Genomic DNA, 23480 nt, shown 5'->3' on the forward strand with positions numbered 1-23480 from the left:
AGGCAGGCGACATGAGGCTGGGCCACAGGCCCCAGAGCCAGGGGTTGTTGTGCATTACTGTATGTCCCAGAAGGGAGGCAGGCTCTGAGGCAGCAGTGGGGCACCTGTCAAGTTGAGCAGCTCTACGGGCACTTAGCAGGTTTTTCTGCTGCTCAAGTTACACCATACCCCAAGTGGAGCTGACTTGCCTCCAGTGTACCTGCTACAAGTGCTCCATTCCAGGAATATTGCTGTGATCCCGATGTAGCTCATCTTGGACCCCTGGGAGGGCTCCCTTCTGTGCCAGCCCATCACCATTGGCAAGCTGCTGCTGTTCCGTACCTCCTGTAAGTGGCACCTTAGGGTGTCACTTGCTGCCTTTTGTCTTTGCCCAGTGCTTTCACATAGGTTTGCCTTTGAGATTCACCAGCAGCCATGCCTGGCAGCAGCTTAGTGACTGGGTACTTTTGGGTGCTCCTTGCTTTATCTCTGTGTTTTCCTACTGATGGGCGTCTAGGCAATGCCCAGGTGGGGATAACAGAGGGACTACTGCCATGGACATTCTTGTTGCTGTTTAGTGAGCATCTGTGTTCTTGGATAAATTTCGGGGCAGGGGGGTGGGGAGCGCCAGTGATAATATTACCCAGCCAGGATATATCTTCATCCATGTTTATTCCATGGTATAAAGAAGGTCACTCACTGCCGCTGGCTGGAAACTTCCAGAATGGCACCCTTTTGTTCCCTATTTATGTCTGAATTTTTCACCTTTGATCCCTGCTGGTCACACCCTGTGAAAGGACAAAGGTGAGATGCCAAACTCAAAACAAATCCCCAGTGCAAGCAAATTCACAAAGCAGGTCACATGTGTCCATCTTGGGACACAGATGCCAGTGGGGTTGCCTGCTTGCCTGCCTGTGTGCCTGCGGCTGTGCAAGCAGGCAGGCAGGAGGCCCCAAGTTTGAGATGGCCACCCAGCTCCCTACCCCGCACGTGCCAGTTTTTCAGCAGAGCCTGCCACCTGTCGCAGGTAGCCCTGTTTCATTTATTTTCCTTCTTTTTTTCCTCTGTGTGGATATGGGAATCAGCTAGGAGGAGAGGATGCCAGTAAAATAAATGTGGTTTGAATGGGTTCCTGGACCTGGGTCCTCTCCCAGGAAGATCTCCCTCCCTCTCTCCAGGGTGACATCAGGAAGTGACTCAACCCAATGCAATGTCCTTTATGGGATCCCAGCTTCCCAAGTCTCCAGAGACCCTCTCTGGGATTGAGCTGCATGACCAAGTGCCTGTGCCTTTCTTTGCTTAATTCTCTAAGTGCTCTGGGACGAAGGCAGCCCTGTACCTGTGCTTCTCCCAGTGCCGTGGGATGATAGTTTAGAACTGAATCTCTAGTATGCTGGGAGATGCTTCCGGGGGAGGTAGGGGACTCCCTGCAAGGAGGACCAGTTATACCCCCATAGGTAGGACATGATGCTTGCCTCCAAAGGGATAGATGAATGAATCTTGGAATAGTCTTGTATCTATTCTAGAACATGCTCTCTCTCTCACTCTCTCTTGCTCTCTCTCATACACACACACACACACACATACTCTCTCTCTCAAGGGCTCAGGCGCTCAACTGCCCACACGGTAAATTTGTTGCCATAGCTCGGACCCCTGTCTCCTCCTCTGTGGAGCGCCTCCCAGGATCCTCTGGTTCCAGGTGGCTGAAGTGCTTCTGATTCTTTTTAAGTAGTAGGGCCTGCGCTGTGGAGTAGTGAGTTAAGTTACTGCTTGTGGCACTGTCATCCCATATGGGTACCGGTTGAGTCCTGGTTTTACCTCATCCAATTCCCTGCTAATGCCCCTGAGAAAGCAACGGAAGATGGCCCAGCACTTGGACCCCTGCAGCCACTGGTAAGAAGCTCCTGGCCCAGCCCTGGCCATTGTGATCATTTAGGAAGTGAACCAGTGGAATGGATCTCTCTTATTCTCTCTCTCTGCAACTCTGCCTTTCAAATAAGTAAAATAAATGTTCAAAATGAGAGAGAGAAGCTAGTCCTGGATCACCCCCACAATTGCTAGGCCTTTCCCTGAAATGGAAGAGATGAACCTACAGGTACAGACCTACAACGTTAGGCATGACTGTTCAGATAAAATGCGTTGGAGAGCTGAGGGTTTTTTGGTAACATCTTCATTATAATTCACCTACCATGCAGTTCACCTCCCTTCCAGTGAGGCACTGAGTGGTTTTTAGTCAGGCAGCCATCACCATAATCTACTTCAGAATGTTTCCATCTCACCCAAAGGAAGGTCATCTCCCTGAGCAGGCTCCCTGACCCATCACCACCTGACCTCCCGATGACTTGGTTGTCTGACTCTCTGGATTTCTTAGCAATGAACTTGTGCCTGACATGGCTCTGGGGCTGGCTGCTGCTTCTGTGTCATCCATGTTGTAACAGGCATTAGCAGCGAGCCTGGGGCTTCACCCGACCCCCCTTTCCATGTTAGAATGTGGAAGGTCATGTTGTGTTTTTCTTTTTTAATTTTACTTTTTTAAAATTATTATCATCATTTTATGATACAGTTCCATAGGCCTTGGGATTTCCCTTACCTTCTCCCCAAATTCCCTCCCCCATCCACTGAGTTCCCCTATATTATTACTATAATATAGTTCTTCGTAAACAAACATATGTCCATCATTGTGGGCATGGACACTGGCAGAGAGTCCAGCATCCTATTGTCAAGATATAATTAACAGTTTCATTGGGAGTCCATCTTTGATCTGGAAGTAGAAATGCATACTGCATTGTATCCTCACATCTGGATATGATAGTACCATTACACAGTTACCGTACATCCCTTTAAATGAAAAGCCATAAACAAAATCAACAACAGGAAGAAAAAAAATTAAAAACACTATGAAGCTAAAGTACATGCTACTGAATGACTAATGTGTCACTGAAGAAATGAAAAAGAAAATTGAGAACCTTCTTGAAGAAAATGATGCTACTGTATGATGTATGAGTCAGTGAATAATTTAATGAGAAAGGAAGAGATGAAACAAAAAAAATAAAAATCCATGAGATAGTTCCCTCTGACCTTTGTTGGTGAGATATGTCTTCTATAGGCAACAAATAGATGGGTTGTTTTTTTTTTTTTATCCAGTCTACAAAGCTATGATGTTTGATTGATGAGTTTAAGTCATTTTACATTCAGGGTTAATATAAATGGGTGGTAATTTGGTCCTGTCATTTTAGCAATGGCTTGTTCATTGATTTAGTCTTCTGTTGTTATTTTACTGAGATGTTTTTCACATTTGCCTTTGGTTTTGGGGGGCGCTTTTCCTCTTCTCTGTCAAGAGAACATCTTTAAGTATCATTTGTAGGGCAGGTTTGGAAGAGGCATTTTTCTTAACTTTTCTTTACTATGGAAGAAATTTATTTCATTTTCAAAGACAAAGGAAAACTTCGCTGGGTACATTATCCTGGGCCAACAATTTTTTTCTTTTAGAATCTGGAATATGTCACTCCATTCTCTTCTGACATGTAGAGTTTCCTGTGAGAGGTCTCTTGTGAATTTAATTGCCATTCCTTTATATGTCAATTGATTTTTTTCATGTGCACATTTAAGGATCTTTCCCTTATGTTCGATTAAACATAGCTTGATTATCATGTGTCATGGTGAAGATCACTTTTGGTCAACCCTGTTGGGAGTTCTATGCCCCTTCTGGATGTTGTTTCCCAATTCTTTCTCTAGATTAGGGAAATTTTCCCTTATTATTTCATTAAACACATTTGTAAATCCAGCTTCTCTTTCTGCACCTTCTGTGACTCCCATAACTCTTAAATTAGACCTTTTAATAGTGTCTTTCAATTCTTGAATACTTTTTTTTGGCCGGATCCAGCTCTGCTTCCAGCTTTTTGTTTGTTCCCCCTGGTGGAAGGAAATATCTTCTAATTCTGAGATTCTTTCTGCTTGCTTCATTCTATTTTGGAGACTCTCTACTGTACTTTTAATTTGCTCCACTGTATTCTTCATTTCTGAGATATCAGCTTTCATGTGATTCATTTCCTGTGTGACATATTCCTTGAATTCCTTGAATTCCTGTATTATGTGCTTGTTGATGATAAGAAGCTTTCTAACAAGTGTTTTGAATTCTGTATCCCCCATTTTCTCAGCGTCATCCTCAGTGAACTCTGAGGTTAGCAAAAGGTTTTGCTCTTTTACAGGGGAGTCTTCAGTAATATTCATTATGCCTCTGTCTCTTCTTTTGCTCTTGGTCAATGTACTTCTGGTTATCAAATTCCTCTCCTTGGGGCAGGTTTCTAAACTGTGTCACCCTCAGGTCTACAGTTGATTTTACTTATTGTGGTTGGTATATGGCTCTTTGCAGTCACTTGTGCCACTCTCCAGCGAGTTCCAAGTCTGGGTTCTTGTGATAGACTTCCGCCATGGTCTCTGTAGCCTCAGCTTCTAGATTACCACTGTCCACCTCCTGTGATATCATGCTGAGGCTGAGCTGTTGTCTGTACAACCTTTCTCCCACTTTCAGATAGAGTAGGTTCCAGGATTAGGGAGACACCAGGAGTCCTATATAGCTAGGTTGTTGGTGGTGCTGATCTTGCTGGAACCTGCTGTCCATTAGGTCTGGGAGCCACATGGACCTATTTTGACCTGTAGGATGCCAAAGTTGGTATTATTTTTCCTGTGGGACCAGTGCAATGCACTGAGCTCAGTGAGTTCACTCCCAGATCAGTGCATGTGCAGTCCTGAGCATAGCCTTTGCCTCCCTACACAAAATAGCGCACAATTCAGCTCTAGGGGGTGGATTGGACTATAAAATCCACCTTGTTCCCGCACCACCCATCTGGGATCTGCCACTCTGTCTCAACTCCTTGTCAAATCAAACAGACCAGCAGATAGGCAGTTCTTTGTCTGGGTTCACCTCCTGAGCTCCCGGTGAACTCCCCTTCCTACCTTGTTGCTGGTGGAGCTCCAGCTGCTGATGCAGTTCAGATTGCTGCTCACTGAATCGTCTGTGCTTGGTCACTGCAATACCACACCATTGTGTCTGCTGCTTTCCTGTGTCTGTCAGTCTCCAGGTGTCTCTCTGCTGTCATTCTGTCCTCTCCTATTTCCTGGAATATGCCCTCTCTGCTTCCCCTGGTTAATGATTCTCTGTTTAAATGTGTCCTTACCCTATTCCACCAGCTTGAGTCTCATGCCATGGTGTTTAAATATAACATCTCCTGCACTGTTTTCAGTTCGTGCCCAGTGACTGCTGTTAGGAGAAGCATGCATTTAGAAGTGTCCCCGTGGGCCTGGCACAATTGCCCAATTGGCTAGTCCTGCCAGCTCAAGCACTGGGATCGCATGTGAGTTTTAATGCATGTCCCACCTGCTCCACTTCCCATTCAACTTCCTACTTTTGGCCTGGGAGAGCTGTAGAAGACAGCTCAAACTCTTGGGACCCTGTGCCCATGTGGGAGACCCGGAGGAGGCTCCTGGCTTCAGATCAGCTCAGCTCTGATCATTGTCACCATTTTGGGAGTGAACCAGTGGATGGAAAATCCTCTGCCTCTTCTCTCTATAGATCTGCCTTTTCCATAAAAAAAAAAGTTTTTTAAAAAGATTTATTTATTATTTTTATTGGAAAGTCAGATATACAGAGAGGAGAAGAGACAGAAAGATCTTCCTTCCGATGATTCACTCCCCAAGTGAGTGCAACGGCCGATGCTATGCCAGTCCGAAGCCAGGATCCAGGAACTTCTTCCAGGTCTCCCACACGGGTGCAGAGTCCCAAGGCTTTGGGCTGTCTTCGACTGCTTTCCCAGGCCAGGAGCAGGGAGCTGGATGGGAAGAGGAGCTGCCAGGATTAGAACCAGCACCCATATGGGATTCCAGCGCATTCAAGGCGAGGACTTTAGCCGCTAGGCCACACCGCTGGGCCCTAAAAAACAAATGTTGACATCAACACTATCTGGCTATGTGTGAGCTCTGGGCCAGTTCACCCAGCATCCTAAAGTTGGTGGTGACACAACTGCAACTGTGTTGTTACAGTACTCAGGAGATACTCCCACAGGTGCCTCAGTCAAGCCACTTGGGGGAGCATGAACCTATAGCTACAACCATGAAGCAACTTTGGTTGCTCTGCATTTGCAAACCATTGTGTTTCAGAGAATGAAACTGAAGCGAAAGTCATTCCCCTCAAGGGAGGGAGGGAGGGAGACTGAGTCCAGGATTGAGCCTTTGGAATCTGGTGGCTAGAGATGGCCGCACATGTGGCTCCCAGCCACATGGGTCCCTGCTCCTTCCCTCAGTGTCCTGTGACTTCCTGACCTCTTCAGAAAAAGAAATCAATGCATGCTGCAGCTGCACTGCCCATCTGTTGCTAGTTAGCCGGATTGAGTGGTGAGCCAAGAGCTACATAATTACCTGAACAGGCAGGAACAGCTGCTTCCCCGTGCCCAGCTGAGCTTTCCCCGTGCCCAGCTGAGCTGGCCACGCCAATGGACAGCACTTGCATTGCCATGGCTGCCAGTGCTGGCAGGAGCTGCCCAGAGCCATTTCCATGCAACTATCCACCTGGGGTCTCCGCCTGGCTTCTGGGAGGGAAAAAGCCCAAGCTGGCCCCTGGCTCTACCTTCCCTGGGGAAGGTGTGCTGAATGAAGCAGGGGAGGGCCCCCTGGCCCAGAATAGAACAGGCAGTGTCCACCACCAGGCCACAGGTGCTCCGAGCTGCTGGGGAGCAGTCCTGGGCCAGGAGAGAAGAGAGCAGGCAGGCGAAGGAGGCAGGGGCACAGGGTCCCACAATAGGAACATTTTTACTGTCAGTTCTCTTCGGCTCAGAGCAGGGAGCTGTGAGGTCCAAGCCCTGCTGTGTTTTGAGAATGCTTTTGAGGTGTATGTACCACCTGCTGTCCTCCTAACCCCCACCCTGGGATACCTTCAGGACACTTCAGCTGGTGCTGTGGTGTTGTGGGCTGCACTGGTACCCGGTTACCGTAGAGGTCCTGCTTCTCTGGGTCAGAGCCGTATATACATAGAAAGCAAGACTGCCAGGTATCTAGTCTCCTCCATCCACGATTAGGTGGCCAACCTGTGGTCATCTTTTCCTCCAAATCTCAGAAAGGGTTCTTGAGCCCCTACCCCTGCCCCCGCCCCACCCCAGGCACTCCCAGCTCTGCTTCTTGCCTGCGCTGGGCAGGCTGCTCCCTGACCCACAGTCTGTGTCCTCCCTATGGGTCTACCCCTGTGCAGCTGGACAGAGCGCCCTGGAGTAACCTCTTGCCCCAGCTGCTGCATCAGTGTCAAGGGACTGAGGGCGTCACCCATCCTAGAGCCCAGCCTGGCTGCTGGCTGCAGCTGCAGGCCCTAATGGGGAATTCCACAGCCTGGGACTTGGAGGCCTTGAACACAAAGATGGCTCTGACCTTCCCGCACCAGCAGGGAGCCAAGCCTGTTTCATGAGTTCTGTGATTTATATTAATGGCTGCTCATGAAACCTAGGCCTAGCAATTCTGTAACTCACTCCATTAGACAAGTAGGTGAACTGGAACAAGCATGATGCTACATTGAATTCATTCTTTCCTAAGCCAGAAAGAGTGCATGCTCAGGTCCTGTGGTGCTCCTGCACCTGCAGCCCAGTCTCCCGGTACTGCTGCCTTGTCTACTCATGGCGTATCCTATACAGCATGCTGACCTTAGTGTGGCTGGAGGCCCAGCCCCCAAGGAGCCTCACAAGATGTCCCCGAGACAGACAGGACTGTGTCAGAATCATGCACCTGCCCTTCCCCAGGGTGACAGGGAGTGGGGCTGGTGTACCCTCTGGCACCTGCTGGAAGGGTGGCCCTGAGTTCTTGAAGGTCTGGCCTGCATTTGGGCAGCATATGCACAAGAGGCGTAGCTGGCCCCGGGGAAGTCTGGAAGCCAGTTGTCACTCTGGGCGTTGCCCACTCAGCTGCCCCAATTGTGTGTTCCAGGCAGCTGAGTGTAAGATGCGGACCAGCTCGCAGCAGCTGGAGGTGGCAACTGAGGCAGTAGGTATTTTTGCAGTTTGTGTGGGGCTGCCCAAGAACTGTGTAGCTGAGCCAGGATTTAATTTTTTAAAGATGTATTTATTTTTATTTGAAAGACAGATTTTGTAGAGAGAGAGAGAAGGTCTTCTATCTGCTGGTTGACTCCCCAGGTGTCTGCAACAGCCAGAGCTGAGCTGATCAGGAGCCAGGAGCTTCTCCTGGTTCTCCCACATGGGTGCAGGGGCCCAATGGCTGTCCTCTATTGCTTTCCCAGGCCACAGGTAGGGAGCTGGGCGGGAAGTGGAGCAGCTAGGACTAGACCAATGCCCAGGTGAGACATTGACACCACAAGCAGAGGATTAGCTCCATAGACATCTACACCAGCTCCTCTAGCCAGGGTTTAAACCCAAGGATCTCTGGCTGCTAGCTGCTGAACCACAGCTCAGAGCAGCAGAAACACAGCAAGGCAGGAGAGCGAGTGAGCTGCTGCTGCTGCAAACAGAGGAGGCAGGGGAAAGAGAACCCCTCATCTGTCAGTCCAGGGTGAAGGCCTGCTGTGAGGGGGGCCAAGGGCCTCACAGTGGGAGCACTGTGCGTCCAAGCTGGGGGACAGAAACCAGCGGTGTCAGGAGCAGAACAGTATCTCTGAAACACAATCGAGTCCTAAGTCCTCCCAGGGCTACGGGTGCAGCCAAGCCATCAGCACTGGTAGGAGGGAGGAAACGGACATTCTCATGCATGGCTACTGAGTTTATGTTTGACAAGACCGAGAGTTAGAAAGGTGGCTGCTGGTGATGACCGCACAGCAGTGCCGTGGGACTGGACATAGTCAGACAGTGAAGTTGATGGTGGGTATGTTTTATCGGTTTTGAAAGTTTGTTTAAAACCATAGTTTGTTCAAAACCACTTATTGAACACTTGCTGTGTACCAAGCTGCAGACAGACCACTTGTCATGTTCTCTGTATGGCTGGGTAACACTGGCACTATGACTGCTTTCGTTTTTCAGAGATGAACTGCCAGATTGGAGACAATGAGATGGGTCTACCAGAGCCAGGGAACCTCCCAGGGGTGCTGGATAGCTTGGGCTCAGGCCTGAGCAAGGTCCTAGCCCTGTGGCTGTACACACTGCCCTGCATGGACAGCAAGCTGACACAGCTAGTGCAAGACAGACCCCCGGCCTCTGACTGCTGATGTCCACTTTGCCTGAATGTCCCCTCGTCTTCTTGACAGTGGCAGTTGATTTCCATTGACCTCCTGGAGGCCACTGTCTCCTTGAGGCTCCTGGGCTCATCCGGGGCTCTAATCTGCGTTTTTCCACTATCAGATGGTTTCATACACTGCCCACTCCGGCATGTCATCATGACCTGTGACCTATGTAAGTGTACCCTCTATTGCCCGATCTGTTGCAGACCACAGTAATAGACTACGTGAAGCCCTCAGATCTCAAGAAGGACATGAACGAGACCTTCAAGGAGAAGTTTCCTCACATTAAGCTGACACTCAGCAAGATAAGGAGGTATGGAAAGCCACTACATTCTGTCACTTTGCCCCACCAGTCCCATCCCTACATGCCCTCAGCTCCTGCTTTATACCATTGCTGAACCATGGTCATGTCCAACAGAAAGTGACCACCCACATAGGAGACCCAGATAGAGTTCCAGCCTCCTGGCTTTGGCTTTGGGCTGGCCCTAATTGTTAGGGGCTTTTGGAGAATGAACCAGCAGAAGGAAGACCTCTCCTTCCTCCCTTTCAAATAAAATTTTAAAAATAGATGGTTTTTTTTTTTTAATCAGGGGGGGTTGTTCTTGTTTTGTTTTGAAGCAAAAGAGAACTTTACCAGTAGTTGTCTTCCCAGAGGTGAGAGCCAAGCCCTATCTTCAAGCAGCTGCAATCACCCAAGTAGTCCGGCTCAATGGCCCTTGCAGCCAGTTGGATCCACTGTGTGGAAGCCCACATGTGGCGGCCAAACACTGGGACAGCTGGCCCCACCGAGCCAGAAGGGAGCCACCTTGTGTTGTTGTATCTGTAAGCGGCGATTGTGTGTGTATGTCTCAATGGATGCCACCCCACCACCATGTTGGCAGATGTGCCAGAATTTCTGCCACTATGTTTCCTTGCACTGATTTGATTCACACTCTAATAAGCCAAAGAATCAACAATGTTTGAGGAAAAGTGGAGCATTCAGTTTGCCCATTTGCTGGGCAGCTTTCCTCAGGACATTACCTGCTGTGCACGTCGCCTAGCTCCTTTCCTCCCTTAGATAAGGAACTTAAGTGATCATGGGAAGAGGACTTGGTTTGTTTTCTGGAGTAACCATGTCTCTCTCTATTTTGGACAGCTCTACTCCCAGTTTCAGGGTTATGGCCCCTTTATGGCTTATTGTTATTAGGGAAGAAGAAAGAGAGTAAGCCAGCGAGTGGTCCCTTCTGCTGATTCACTACCTAAATGCCCTCAGTGGCCAGGGCTGGGCAAGGCTTGAAGCCAGAAGCCTAGGACTCAATCCAAGTCTCCCAAGTACTCAAGGCATCACCTCTACTTCCAAAGAGCCACTGGCATTGTCTGGGGTCCCTGTGCGGCCTATGTCCTGTTCACTGGGGCCTTGGTGGTCACCCTGCAGCCTGGCTGCTGCCTGCCTACTGTCTTCCCAAAGGTGCTGATGGTGGAAGCGCAGGCTGGGGTGATGAGGCTCTGTAGCCCCTGCTCTGAAGTCTGCTCCCCACACATGATATTGACACACATGTGCCAGGGGAGTCTGTCGTCATAGCCCACATCGCCTCCCCCAGGGAGGAGGAAGAGAGAGATGGCCACTTTTAAGGAAGGGCTTCTTTTCCTTTGAGTCTGCTGAAAATGATGCCCTCCTCCCTGTCTTCCCCAGCCTGAAGCGAGAGATGCGCAAGCTAGCCCAGGAGGACTGTGGCTTCGAGGAGCCCACGGTGGCCATGGCCTTTGTCTACTTTGAGAAGCTTGCCCTGCGTGGCAAGCTGAACAAACAGAACCGGAAGCTGTGTGCCGGAGCCTGTGTGCTGCTGGCAGCCAAGATTGGAAGTGACCTCAAGAAGCATGAAGTCAAGCATTTGATCGATGTAAGTGGCCTACATTCCGACGGCCATCGGAGCTGGTCTACTCCCCACCCCACCCCGCTGTCAGGGTCCTGCTCTCTGCAGGACCTGGTTGGTCAGCCCACCCAGGAGGTGTCTGGGATCATGCATCCTGCAACAGGTGTCTCGGGCTGTCCTTGAACCGACGGGGCTGACCCACTATGAAAAGACCAGAAGGCCCCAGTTTGGACCGTAAAAGTCCATTTTCAGATGCCATGGAGGTGACATCATTCTCCCCCCATGGAAGCCGCCATGAGGCAAGGAGCTTGTGGGCCATGTAGCCTGTGAGCATCCTGCTGCCATGTTGCCGCCTCCTTGGAGAAACATGTGGGCTTACTGGATGACACACTCCTTTCATTGAAGGCAGAGCCTCAACAGAAAGCAAGGGAATTCTGATCTCCTTGGGCAGAAATAGGAATAGCCAATTTAAAAGATGATGCAAACAATATATCAAAAAATTGATCCTCATCCGGAGACAACTGCTATTGAAAAGGTAGTTGGTTGACTCAGAAAACCTGAGAGGAGTTCCCTAGTTCAAACAGAACCCTTTGGCCTGGGCAGCACAGTCAGTAGAAATCCCCCTTGTCACTGCTGAAGGCTGGGAAGCCCAAGGTTGATGTACTGGGCTGACAGCAGGCCCTCCTCCTGCTGGCAGATTCCTTCATCATGAGAGAGGCAAGCATCAGTTCCATCTGATGGCTGCACCTTCCTGACCTCAGCTCTCAAAGCCTTACCCCGTGATACCAAATGTATACATGAGAATGTCCTGGGCACCTATTCAGTCCATAAGCAGCAGAGTGTGGGGCCGTGTAGACACACAGCAGGTTTGATCGGGACTGTGGGTAGAAGCCTCCAGGTTGATCACCTTGAGAGGAATGGATGACACAGGTTGGGGAGTAGCTGCTCTAATTCTTTTCAGTAGACTCTAGGGCCTGGGGGTCATCCCTCATCATCTGGTGCTTAGCCCTGTGTTGATTAGGGGCAAGTGGAGACATGGCCTGAAGTATAAGTCCAGAAGAAGAAGGTGTCTCGGGGTGTGATACCTGCATTGGTTGCTTTGCATTTGGGAGGGTGACATTTACTGCGGAGGAATCAGCCAACCCTGGCATGGGCCTTCCTGATCAGCAAGGCCCCATGGTGTGAAAGCCTCAAGAAAGCAAGCACACAAGTCACACGATGGCTCATGTGTTCTCACTTGTCAGCCTTCTTCCCATTGTAGAGAAGAGTGGAGCATCCTTACATTTTAGTTTGCAGTGGGGATCCTGGAGCCAGTCTCCCATGGATCTCAAAGAGCAGCTGTGTTAATAAAGCTTGCAAGTGACGTTCTGCTCATGTACAACACAGCAAAAGTGGATGGCATTAGTGCAGAGCGTGATAAAAATGAGGGTTTGACGGGCCAGTCTGCAGCAGTTGTAAGCCTGATGGAAGATCCCTTCCCCGTTATCATTTTAGCACAGTCAATACCTGCTATGTGAGTGAAATCTTGTTAATTCAGCCAAAAACTCCACTTTAAGCCAAAGCAGAGGCCTTCTCTGCCACTCTCCACCTATTCTCCTCCACTGCTAACCACACATGCTGGCAGGGACAGGTGGAAGGCCACTGGACCCTCAGCCCCTGTGGGACCCTCAGCCCCTGTGAGACCCACTGGAAGCAGAGTGACCCGTCCAGAACCCAGGTCCTGCACCTAAGATAAAAGTACTAGACTGCGCATGACCTGCTCTCCCTGCTTTGAGCTACTGCGTGGCTGTTAGGCTGCAGGTGACTGACTCTGCTTTGTAGCTTCACCTCAACCTGCAGAGTTTGGCTGGGATGCTGCAGCTGAAGTTCCAGTGAGGTTGGCATCTCCGTAACTGCTAGTTCCTGCCCAGGTGGCCTTGGACCAAGTGACCATTTGGAGCCCAGGTCTTTCTCCATAAAATGATAAAATGGAGACTGTTTGACATCAACTTGGGGAGCTAGCCAAAAGGATTAAATGTAGCCGTGTGAGGTGTGTGTGTGGCTCTGGGCGGACGACAGGCCCTCAGGACAGGTGGCTGAAAGCACCAACCAACATCATGCCCCATTGTGGGTGCCATGGCTAAAATAGGATTGTGCCCTTCTGGAACTGACTTGATGGCCACTGTGGCAATGCTGGGAGGCGGAGTCTTTTGAGAGCTGGCTGTCCTGGCACCTGGGTTGTCCAGTGAGGCTCCCTGGTGTTTTGTCTCCCTCTGCCACACCCCCATATTCTCTCTGGCCCCCACCAGAAGCTGCTGCCTGATTGTGGGTTTCCTGGCCCCCTCCCAGTCCTTAGAGCCTCAGGTCAGTACCCAGTCAGCGCCTCAAGCTTTGCTGGTCTATTCCAGCACCAGCGAGCTAAAAAAAATAAGTGAACTCTTCAGTTGCAGGGGGAGCCTAAGATGTCAATGGCCAGGCTGAGGTGGCTTCTGGTTTTCTTTCATTTGGTGCAGAAACTGGAAGAGAGGTTCCGGCTGAATAGGCGGGAGCTGATCGCCTTTGAGTTCCCGGTGTTGGTGGCCTTGGAATTTGCACTTCATTTGCCAGAGCACGAAGTCATGCCGCACTACAGACGCCTGATCCAGAACTCCTAGCACAGGGCCCCGGGGAGGGCCAGGGATCACCACCTCTGAGCTCAACCGGGCAGCCCTCAAGTCCTGGAAATACAAAAAATAGGACTCACTGCTTCCTCGCCGCCACCCATGCCGGAAGCCTTCCAGGGAGAAGGGAGCCGCACCCTGATTACTACCCAGGATGCATGAGGCGACCAGTGCTGGGGACAGCAGAGGCTCAGCCGGATGTTTCCCAGAGACACGCACTCTGAGAGTGCGGTCTCTCCAGACTGTTCTACATGGAGCATGAGGGAGAACTTGGAGGACTTGGGGTGGGGGTGGGGAAACTTTGAGAAGAGATTCCTCCCGAGTGGCAAGACTGTGCCAGCCTGTTTTTGTATCAGCCGTCAGAAGCACACTTCCCATGGGGGCATGTGAGGGTCCGAAAGAAAGAGATGTCGCCACAGCTGCCCAAATGCTCAGAGCCAGCGTGAGCCAGGTTTTGCTCGTGCAGTCACTTCTAGACACTTCTGGAGGTTGATTACTCAGTACCAGATCCTCAATGCCGCCAGCCCTCGTTCACTGCTCTGGTGGGACCAAGACACGTGCTGGGCCTGGGCCATGGCCCCTGTGCCTTTTTGCTGGGGGTCACCATGCATACCTGCGTGACCCGTGCCCCTTCGGCTGTGCTCCACAGGCTGGGTTTCTGTGCTCTATGTTAGAGTGCGTAAGAAGCACATTGATCGTGCTGCCTATATAAACAGAGAAAAGTGTTTGATAAAAGTCAGACGCAGGGCTGGGGCGCCAAGGCTCATGCCAGTCGGGACGAACATCTGCAACAGAGGTGGGGTTGACACAGAACACAGCAGCCCTGCTTGTTCCCACGACCCCCACCCGTGACCCCAGCCCTGTCCCGCCTAGGGCACTGGAACTGACACTGGTGGGAGAACCTGAACTGGGGCACATCATCATGTCATCATCTCGCTGCCACAAGATGCAGGTGCCAGCTGGGTGGTCTTGCTAAAGAAAGCCCATGGCCATGTTAAAAAAAAAAAAAGAGAGAAAGAATTAAAACCTTTCTGTTTTCTATGTGCACGTGCATGTGTGGGTGTACAGTCCATCACCTTGGCCTTCCCTTGCTAACTGTTCTGCCTCCATCAGTCCCAGGTGCCACATGCAGTTTCTAAGGGAGCCCCAGATTCCAAGCTGTTCATCAGCCCCCTGGCAGAGGGTGGATGGAGGACCAAGCACAGATGGCTTCCTTTAGCAGAGCTTAATATAGTCTGCAGACCTTGGTGGCAACAAGATTAGTACAATGTCTATGGCTGATCAAAAGCTAGGTCAGCCAATATTTAAGAGGCATCTACTGTTTCTAAATCAAATGTCTTAAAGATTGATTTATGTGTTTGAAGGAATGAGTCAATGGGAGAGATACAGTGAGCTGTCTTCTGCTGCTAGTTCACTTCCCAAATAGTCATGGCCGGGGGAGGGACCGGGCCGGGCTGGAGCCAGGAGCTAGAAATTCCACACTGATCTTGGAAGGCAGTGGCCCAAGTACTTTGGCCATTGTCTGTTGCTTTCCCAGGCACCATAGCAGGAAGCTGGATTGGAGACAGCAGTGAGAACTGGAACCCTGGAACCGGTGCTCTGCTCTGGGTGCCAGCATTGCAGGCGGCACTGCCAGGTCCATAAGCCAGAATGCTTAAGCCTCCATCTCCTGAACTACAGCCGCCCTTCACCTTTCTCTCATGGTGTCTGCCCTTTCAAACTGACGCTCTGCCCACTCAGCTCCCTGGGTGCCTGCAGGTGACACACCTTACTGGAGAGCAGCCATTTGGTACTAAAATGGCCCAGTGAGCTGCCACACTCAGGAGGGTATCCGATGGACGACATAGGCCACCAGCCTCGAGGTAGTAGGGAAGAAGCCTGAATCCTCCCTGTGCCTTCAAAATCAGGCTGCTAATCTTAAACTAGGGGTGATGGGTGCTTTAGTGTTTGAGATGGGTTCAGGAAGCTGGCTGACTAGTTGCTTTAAAAAAAAAAAGATTTACTTATTTTCCTTGGAAATTTAGATTTATATAGACAAGGAGAAACAGAAAGATCTTCCATCTGCTGGTTCACTCCTCAAGTGGCCACAACAACCATAACTGAGCCGATCTGAAACCAGAAGCTTCTTCCGGGTCTCCCACATGGGTGCAGAGTTCCAAGGCTTTGAGCCATCCTTGACTGCTTTCCCAGGCCACAAGCAGGGAGCTGGAAGGGAAGTGGAGCAGCCAGGATATGAACTGGTACCCGTATGGGATCCCAGTGCTTGCAAGGCAAGGTCTTTAGCCACTAGGCTAGCGCTCCAGGCCCTAACTAGTTGCTTTTCAAAGACTCACGTTGACTACAAATTTTATTGTAGCTTTGTGTATGTGTTATTGAGTGAGTAGACTTGCTTAGTGGTGGCTAGGAACCAGGCATGTGGGCAGGAGGCTGCATTTTGTGTGTCCATCACAGGAGCTATTTCTGGAGGCCAAGGGAGATGAAACGAAAGTGAAGGGTGGAGGGTGAGGAGTGCGGGTCACTCCCAGTGCCGCCCGGGTGACACAGTACATTCCAAACACTTGCCCAGCCTTGAGTTTTGGCAAGGCGTCAAGGAGGAAGCCCAAGCCTGTGTGGCCAAAAGGCAACTTGGCAGTCCAGTTCCAGAAGATTCTGAGGCTTTGCTCTCTGACCTCCAGTCCTGCCCTCTATTAATACTCCCCCACAGCCTCCCCACCTCTTCTCAGGCATGACTGTTACCCAGTTGCTATTCCTCAGGCCCTCACAAGGTGGTTCTGCATGGCCCGGGCGAGAGAAGGGGGTGCCTCCTCTGTCAGCCCTGATTGAGGGTGCAAGGTGGGAGGGAGGAGTTGGGGGAAGTGAAGGAACAGACAGAGCTAAGCCAACAGGAAGCTTGGTGCCGCCTGCAGAGCAGCGAGAGGAAGCGGGTGTCTGGGAGCAGTGCCCAGCTCAGGCCCTGCCCGTTCTGTACCTGCTGCCCTGGGGCAGAGCCCTGGCCAGCCCAGCCACACCTCTCCCGCCAGCCCTGGAGCCACAAATCTATGTGAGAACAGGAAATCCAGACAAAAAGCAAATATGCTTCATCCTGAGCTTGTCTGCTCCCCACGGATAACTGGCTTGCCTCCGGCCACTAGTGACCAGGGAGGCCGAGGTTCCTTCCTGTCCCCTTCGTGCCCCACCCCACCAGCACATCACACTGTTGAGTGCACTTGCTTCTGGCTTGCTTATCTCTCTCTCTGGCACTTCCGGGCCAAGGCCAACCAGCAAGCCCTCTGCCCTCTGCCAGCCCTGACTGCCTCAGATAACTCCAGACTCCTTTGCAGGCTGTGGGTGGTGAGGGAAGGGAGGAGAGGCTGGAGGCTGAGGTCCCTGGGAGCCAAGGAAGGCCAGCTCCCCAGGCAAGCTCACTGCGAAGGAACCATGATGGACATGGCCCGTTCACAGCAAGTTTAGGTAGGAGTCCCACGCCCAGAGGACAAGCCCAGAGTTGTGTTTTATCCACGAAGCAAATGGAAAGAGGCCTCTGGTAATACAACCACAGCCTGGAAGGAGAGAGGGACAAGCAAACAAGAAAAACGAGGGGGAAGAAGTATTTACTCGCCACTTCCATGTACACACAGAGAGGCAATTCAGGAGGAAAGCTACCCAAGTGAGTCCCTCCCCGTAAATCCCCAGGCTGAATCCTAAAGAGGGATTCTACAGGGAACTGCAGGCCTAGGCTGGAGCTCCTCCCTGCTCCTCAGTGTGGGACGGAGGGTCGGAATGGCCCATTAGAGGGAGCAGTCTGCATCCACACCCAGCGAGCCATCTGTTCAGATTAGAGAAGCCTAGGACAGAAAGTCAGCCTTGAAACGGTACCGCCTGTCAGGATTCCAGCTGGATCAACTAGGGAAAGACACAGAGAAAACCCACATAGCTTTCATGTCAGAAAAACAATCAGAACAGTGCCAGGGGGCAGCACGGTCAGCGAAGCTGCCACTTATGATACTTGCATTCCGTTACGGCACTGGTTCAAGTCCCAGCTGCTCCACTTCTAGCCCACTTCTCTGCAGATACCTCTGGGAAAGTGGTGGAGGGTGGTCCAAGTGCTTGAGCCCCTGCCACCCACACAGGAGACCCGGATGGAGTTCCAGACTCTTGAATCCAAACTTGCCTATCCCTAGCCATTGTTATGAACTGAACCAGCATACAGAAGACCAATCTCTGTCCCTTCCTCTATCTATCAGTCTTTCAACTAAGTAATTGAGTACTAAAAAAAAAAGGTGTGAGCTCTATCTGTGAGTTGAGGTCTCGGTATGTATTTGCCCGGCTGCTCCTACCTAATGTTTTCTGGCTGCACAGATTAATAAGTAGGTGCCAGGCCCCAAGCATAGAACTCGCCTCTAGTGAGTAAGATCAACCAGTGCTCTTACAAGCTAGTCCCCAGATGCCATCTGTGCCCCCAATGCTCTGAGGCCTGGGGTCACAGTCACAATGGTGGAGTCAGAGCCACTGGGAGTGCCAGGGCATGGCTGCCCTCTGCTCAGCCTTGATCTTGGGGCCATCACAGATGAGCAGTTTGCCTGCACTGGCATTTCTGGATGCATCTGACACTGAGTTCTGTGGGCTTCCAAGTGTTGGAGGGAGTCCCGTGGGATGGGGAAAGGTGCTGTTTCCATGTGCCCTACAAATGTTTCATAGAGAAAGCCCCAACCATGCAGAAACTCTGAAAGGATGCTCCAGGGACTCCCTGCTGGCCTGGATAAGGCATCAGGGTCGGGAACTGGTGTTCATGAGCCAGCCTGGCATCGGATGCCAAGTCAGGTCAAGACAGAGCAATCGTTTAGTGTCATGAAAGAAGTCCAGGAAACAAACCAACAAACTAGGTGCTTGCAAGGACTTTGATGAGGGCTCCCCAGTGGGTTGGGGGAAGCCAGAGGAGTGAGCTTGACTATGGAGATAAACCCCTGTGTGTGATGTTCAACAAGGGGTTATTGCTGGGAAAACATGGAGTTCACTGAGCAGGTGCCATGCCCCACCCTGTGCTGGATCATGGAAGTACAGGCTGCCACTTAACCTTCAAGCTCTAATGTTAGGCTTCTATCCCCTGCTTCATAAATGTGGAAACTGAGGTGCTGAAAGCTTGCTAATGTTCTCAACATACACAGTTAGCAAGTGACCAAGATTCAAAACCAGTTCTGTGTGATTGAACAAGCTTGGGTCAAAATCGAGGCATTGAAAAGATGGGTCGGGTGTCTTTCTCCACCTGCTTCCCAGAGGACACCCACCCCCATGGCAGTGGCTGGGAACTGGCACCATCACCAGCATGGCAGCATGCTCTCCCAGGTGAGCGACCCCTGGATCTGACACTTCTAAGCATGCTGGCAGGACGTGGCCTTTTGGAAATTAGTAGAAGAGGGCAGTGAGGTGTAATACAGCCAGTGGTCATGTCTATCAGCTTTTTACCCATGAGTACCTTGCATGACACTAATTCTCCTTACCCTACCACTCTGCATGTTCCTTGGCCGCTGTCCCTCCTATGGGTGTGACTAAGAAATGCACATTAGTGTTGATGAAAGAGTAAACTTAGGATACCTGGGGCAGACAGGGAGCTGGTAAGGAAGGCCGCACCTTCTGGTGCAAACCGAACAATGGCTCGGGGATGAGGATCTGAGACCCAGCCTCCCAAGAACCACAAAGAGACTCCAGTTCCCTTCCACCTGCAGAGCATGGATCCCCAGCGGTCATGGAGGGGCACTATTGCAGCAACTGACTCCCATTCTATTCAACCCAGAGTTTAGAATTAACATCCCCTGCCTGTCTGCTCCCACTGGCATATCCCCAGGCCCCTGCCATAGTGCCTGGCATACAGAATTCACCACATCAATGTGGGCCTAGTCGAATGAACCATCATGCAGCAGTGACTCTATGGAGCTCATGGCTGCACCTGGGAGTGGATTTTCTACTCAGATCTTACGGTCTCCTTCTGCAGTCCCGCCTTGCTCTTTTCCTGTTGGTTACAGGTTCTGGAAGGAGAAGCACTGCCCAGAAATCAGAGCACTGGAGGGGAGCAGTCCCAGGCATGTGCTCCTGGTGCAGGCCCACATCCCACCAAGTGACCCTGCTGCCCTGTGGACTTACCACCTTCCCTTTCTTAAGCAGTCTGCCCACTGAGCTCCCTTCAATCATCACCATCTTTTGGGCCATCAAATGTCTGCCATGAGCCTGCCCAGCACACCCCATCAGGAGAGTAGGGAACAGTGTCTCTACAACCATGGATCATCCAGGGCTGTCTGTACTTTGAAGTATTCCTGCAGTCAAGCTGCAGGAAGCACCCCCTCCCCCAAGCAACATAAACTCAGGGTGGGGGAAGGTCAAGAAGTTCACAAGCCTCTCCTCTCCACCCCTCTGAAAAAAGGCAGCTTGGCTACCAGGAACCTGACCCTGAAGCAGCCCATTATGGCACTAGTGGCCCACACTCCCACCCCCCTGGCTGCAGGTAACCCTGGAGCAGGAGCAGATCCTAAGAGATGAGCAGGGGGAAAGCCCAGATTCCAATGCCCAAGCCAGATACAGCTGCTTTCCCCATGCAAAAATCTTCAATTTTATTTGCAAAACACAAACAAGACACAGGTGGAACCCTAATGTGTTTCCTACTCTACCCCCACCAACTAGTTTGTGCCTGTCGGAGAGCAGTAGTTTTTAAGGGAAGCCCAGGGCCAGTTTTTCTGGGAAGAGCATGCAGCAGGCCCCAGGCCTGCAACAGAATGGACAGTTTGTCGGTGGCAGCTCCCAGGGAGCCCAAGGCTGTGACCCCAAGAAAGGCAGGTGCAGAAGGGACAGTAAACAGTTCCAGAGCCCAGGAGACTGGGAGGCCCCACACAAGACCTGCCTGCTGGGGTCCCAAGGGCTCCCAGCAGAGGAGTCCTGGGAGGTTGAATGAGATGGTGCATCCAGTAGGTGCTTAGCAACTAGGAACTACTATTACAGCAAGTTGAGTATCCTTTATTCACAATACATGGGACCACAGCTGTTTTGAAGTTAAGGGTTTTTTTTTGTTTTGTTTTTTCTTTTCAGATTTCAGAACACTGTCATGTGTCTAATGTCTACTAAGAATAAAGGGCTGAGGGTCCAGCACAGTAGCCTAGCAGCTAAAGTCCTCACCCTGCATGTGCTGGGATCCCATATGGGTGCCAGTTCTAATTCCAGCAGCCCCGCTTCCCATCCAGCTCCCTGCCTGTGGCCTGGAAAGCAGCAGAGGATGGCCCAAGCCTTGAGTCCCTAAACCCTCGTGGGAGACCTGGATGAAGCTCCTGGCTCCTGGTTCCAGCCTGCCCCAGGTCTGCCTCTTGTAGCCTTCTGGGGAATTAATCAGACAATAGAAGATTCTCTCTCTGCCTCTGCCTCACTGCAACTCTGCCATTCCAAACAAAGAAATAAGAAACAGCACCTCCCAGGGACTGGGAAGGAAGGAATAAACATATATTGTTCAGAGGGTGTGGGGTTTCTTTTTGTTGTGCTGAGAAGGTTCTGGAACAGATGGTGATAATGGCTGCACACACTGTGGATGTCCTTAATGTCACAGAGCATCCCTTAAAAGCAGGTGAATATATGTGTTTGATAGATATATACAGATGGATAGATTGCCACAGTTAAGAAAAAAGCTCAAGGGCTGAGCAGGCCAGAGAAGCTGTGTGGGAGAACCAGAGGCCCAGGACGGGGCGGGGCCCAGCCAGGAAGCAGGCTTCTTAGTCCTTCAGCCCGCTCAGGGTCTCAGCCCCACATGTGCTCACCTGATGCAGTTTGGAATAGAGGACCTGCTTTTTGCCCAACTGGCATGTCCAGCCAAGTCAGTCAGTTCCTTCCTGCCCCAGAGCACTCTGTCACCTCTTGGTGGCTGCCTGGTGACAGAGGGAGTGCCCCTCGCTAAGAACTGCCAAGCAGACAAAACTGTCCCTCGCTAACACTGTGGTCACCATGAGACAGGCATTCTGAAGGACACACAAAGCACAAAGAGGGGGCATCTTCTCCCTGCTCTCCATATTTAACTTATTTGAAATCAAGAGAGCTCCCATTCACTCCCCAGATGGCTGCAGTCGCAAGGGTTGGGGGCCCAGCTGCAGCCAGGCTCTGGGAACTCCACTCAGGTCTCCTGCATTGGATAACCAAGGTCCACGTATTTGAGCCAGCATCTGCTATCTCCCAGGATGCACATTAGCAGAAAGCCGGGATTGCAGTGGAGCGGGGCGCTGATGTGGCTTGCAGGCAGGCATCCCTGGTGCTGTCATCACGCCTGTTCCAAGAGCCAGCCCCAGGCAGAGGCATCTTTATTTTCTCTGTATCTGACCTCTACTGCCACAGATGCTGTACTGCAAAGCACCCAACATCTCAGTGATGTAAGCCATCGACTGTTCATTATTTGTCAAGGTTCTAGGGGTTGGCTGGGCAGCTCTGTTGGTCTGAGTCCATCCGAACGGATGTCTCGCATGCTCACTTGTGTGTGTGCAGACAGCTGAGGGCTAGCCAGTCTGGAAAGGACTTAGCTCTGCTCCGCATGGTCTCTCACCCTCCAGCAGCCCAATCCAGGCTTGTTCTCATGGGGAAAGCTGTCAAATAAAAAGCTGCCCTGGAAACAGTTCAACAGGCAGGGAAACCCTTATCTGAGACTATTGTGTTAGAGGAACAAGATGAAGTGCAACTCTAGACACGAGAGAAACAGCTGGGGATTTATAGCTAATGAACAGGTGACAGAGTCAGTCAATGGCTGGAAAATTCAGAGGAGAAACTTGGTTAGGCCTCAAGGCCCAAGGGAATTTTTTTTTTCTAAGCTGGCTTGGCAGAATCGTTGCTGAACTGGGTTTAGCATGCCAAGGACAAGACCTGGCTGAGAAGAGGGTGTGGAAAAGTCTGTCTACGGTTGGGTCACAGGAGATGCTATTGTAGCAGGTAAGATGCTGTTTGCAGTGTCTGTATACTGTATCAGAGTACTAGGCCTGCCATACTTCTGATTCCAGCTTCCTGCCAGTTGGCACCCTGGGGCGTGGGGGGCAGGATAGGTGGGTCCCTGCCACCCGCTTAGGAAACTTGGATTAACTACTGTTTCCTGGCCTCAGCCCGGCCTGCCTCAGCCGTTGCTGGCGCTTGGGAAGCAGGCCAGTAAACAGAAGACCTCTGTCTCCCTTCCTGCCTCTCTACTTTTCAAATAAAATGAAAATAAGTAAATGAAATATTGTTGGGTTAAGTAGTCAGTCGTTGTCAAAGCAGAAGTTCAAGAAAGCAAGTGAAATGTACATGGATTCTTAGGGCCTAAGCTCAACATTGGCAATGCTGTTCTTACTGCATTACTGGCCAAGTGAATCAGAAGGCCAGCCCGCTCCAAGTGGGAGAAAGTGGCTCCCTCCCATTGCAGATGGCATAGCCACAGGCAAGGGGGAATGCCTGGCTTGTCCTTGCCCTTGATGTCCTAGTTTTTGCCTGGGAAGACCCTCCCTCTACCACCTGGATCCTTCAGGTAGCACTGAAAGCCCCCACAATCCCTGCATACAGACTCCTGAGGGAAGTGGCTGTGCATGGAAGGTTCTACCAGCTGCCAAAGGGGCAGCTGAAAGCAGCTAGGGTTGGAAGCCAGACAAGCTAGTGATCCCATGCTCGGATGAGGTCCTTGAGATCAAAAGAAGGCAAAGAGGGTACGATAGGAGCCTACAGAGAGACCTGTCTTAGGAAAAGGCAAAGGTGTTTTTTAATTAATTAAGTAAGTAATTGTTATTGGAAAGTCAGAGAGGAGACAGAGAGGAAGATCTTCCATCCACCTGTTCACTCCCCAAGTGACCT

At 51.0% G+C, this 23480-nt stretch overlaps 1 protein-coding gene across 2 annotated transcripts in view; it reads left to right on the plus strand.

Annotated features, from left to right (window-relative positions):
• The window catches only part of CABLES1 (Cdk5 and Abl enzyme substrate 1), a 90178-nt gene extending 75513 nt beyond the window's left edge, over positions 1 to 14665 (plus strand). For both annotated transcript variants that reach the window (XM_040984793.1, XM_040984794.1), the window contains 3 exons: positions 9388 to 9494; positions 10854 to 11061; positions 13527 to 14665. In XM_040984793.1, coding sequence (XP_040840727.1) covers positions 9388 to 9494; positions 10854 to 11061; positions 13527 to 13667 — 456 coding nt within the window. In that variant the 3' untranslated portion in view covers positions 13668 to 14665. The remainder of the gene's footprint in view (positions 1 to 9387; positions 9495 to 10853; positions 11062 to 13526) is intronic.
• Positions 14666 to 23480: the final 8815 nt, after the last annotated feature.

This window comes from Ochotona curzoniae, unplaced genomic scaffold, assembly GCF_017591425.1.
Source record: "Ochotona curzoniae isolate NIBS_2020 unplaced genomic scaffold, NIBS_Ocur_1.0 contig_43, whole genome shotgun sequence".
Taxonomy (NCBI): domain Eukaryota; kingdom Metazoa; phylum Chordata; class Mammalia; order Lagomorpha; family Ochotonidae; genus Ochotona; species Ochotona curzoniae.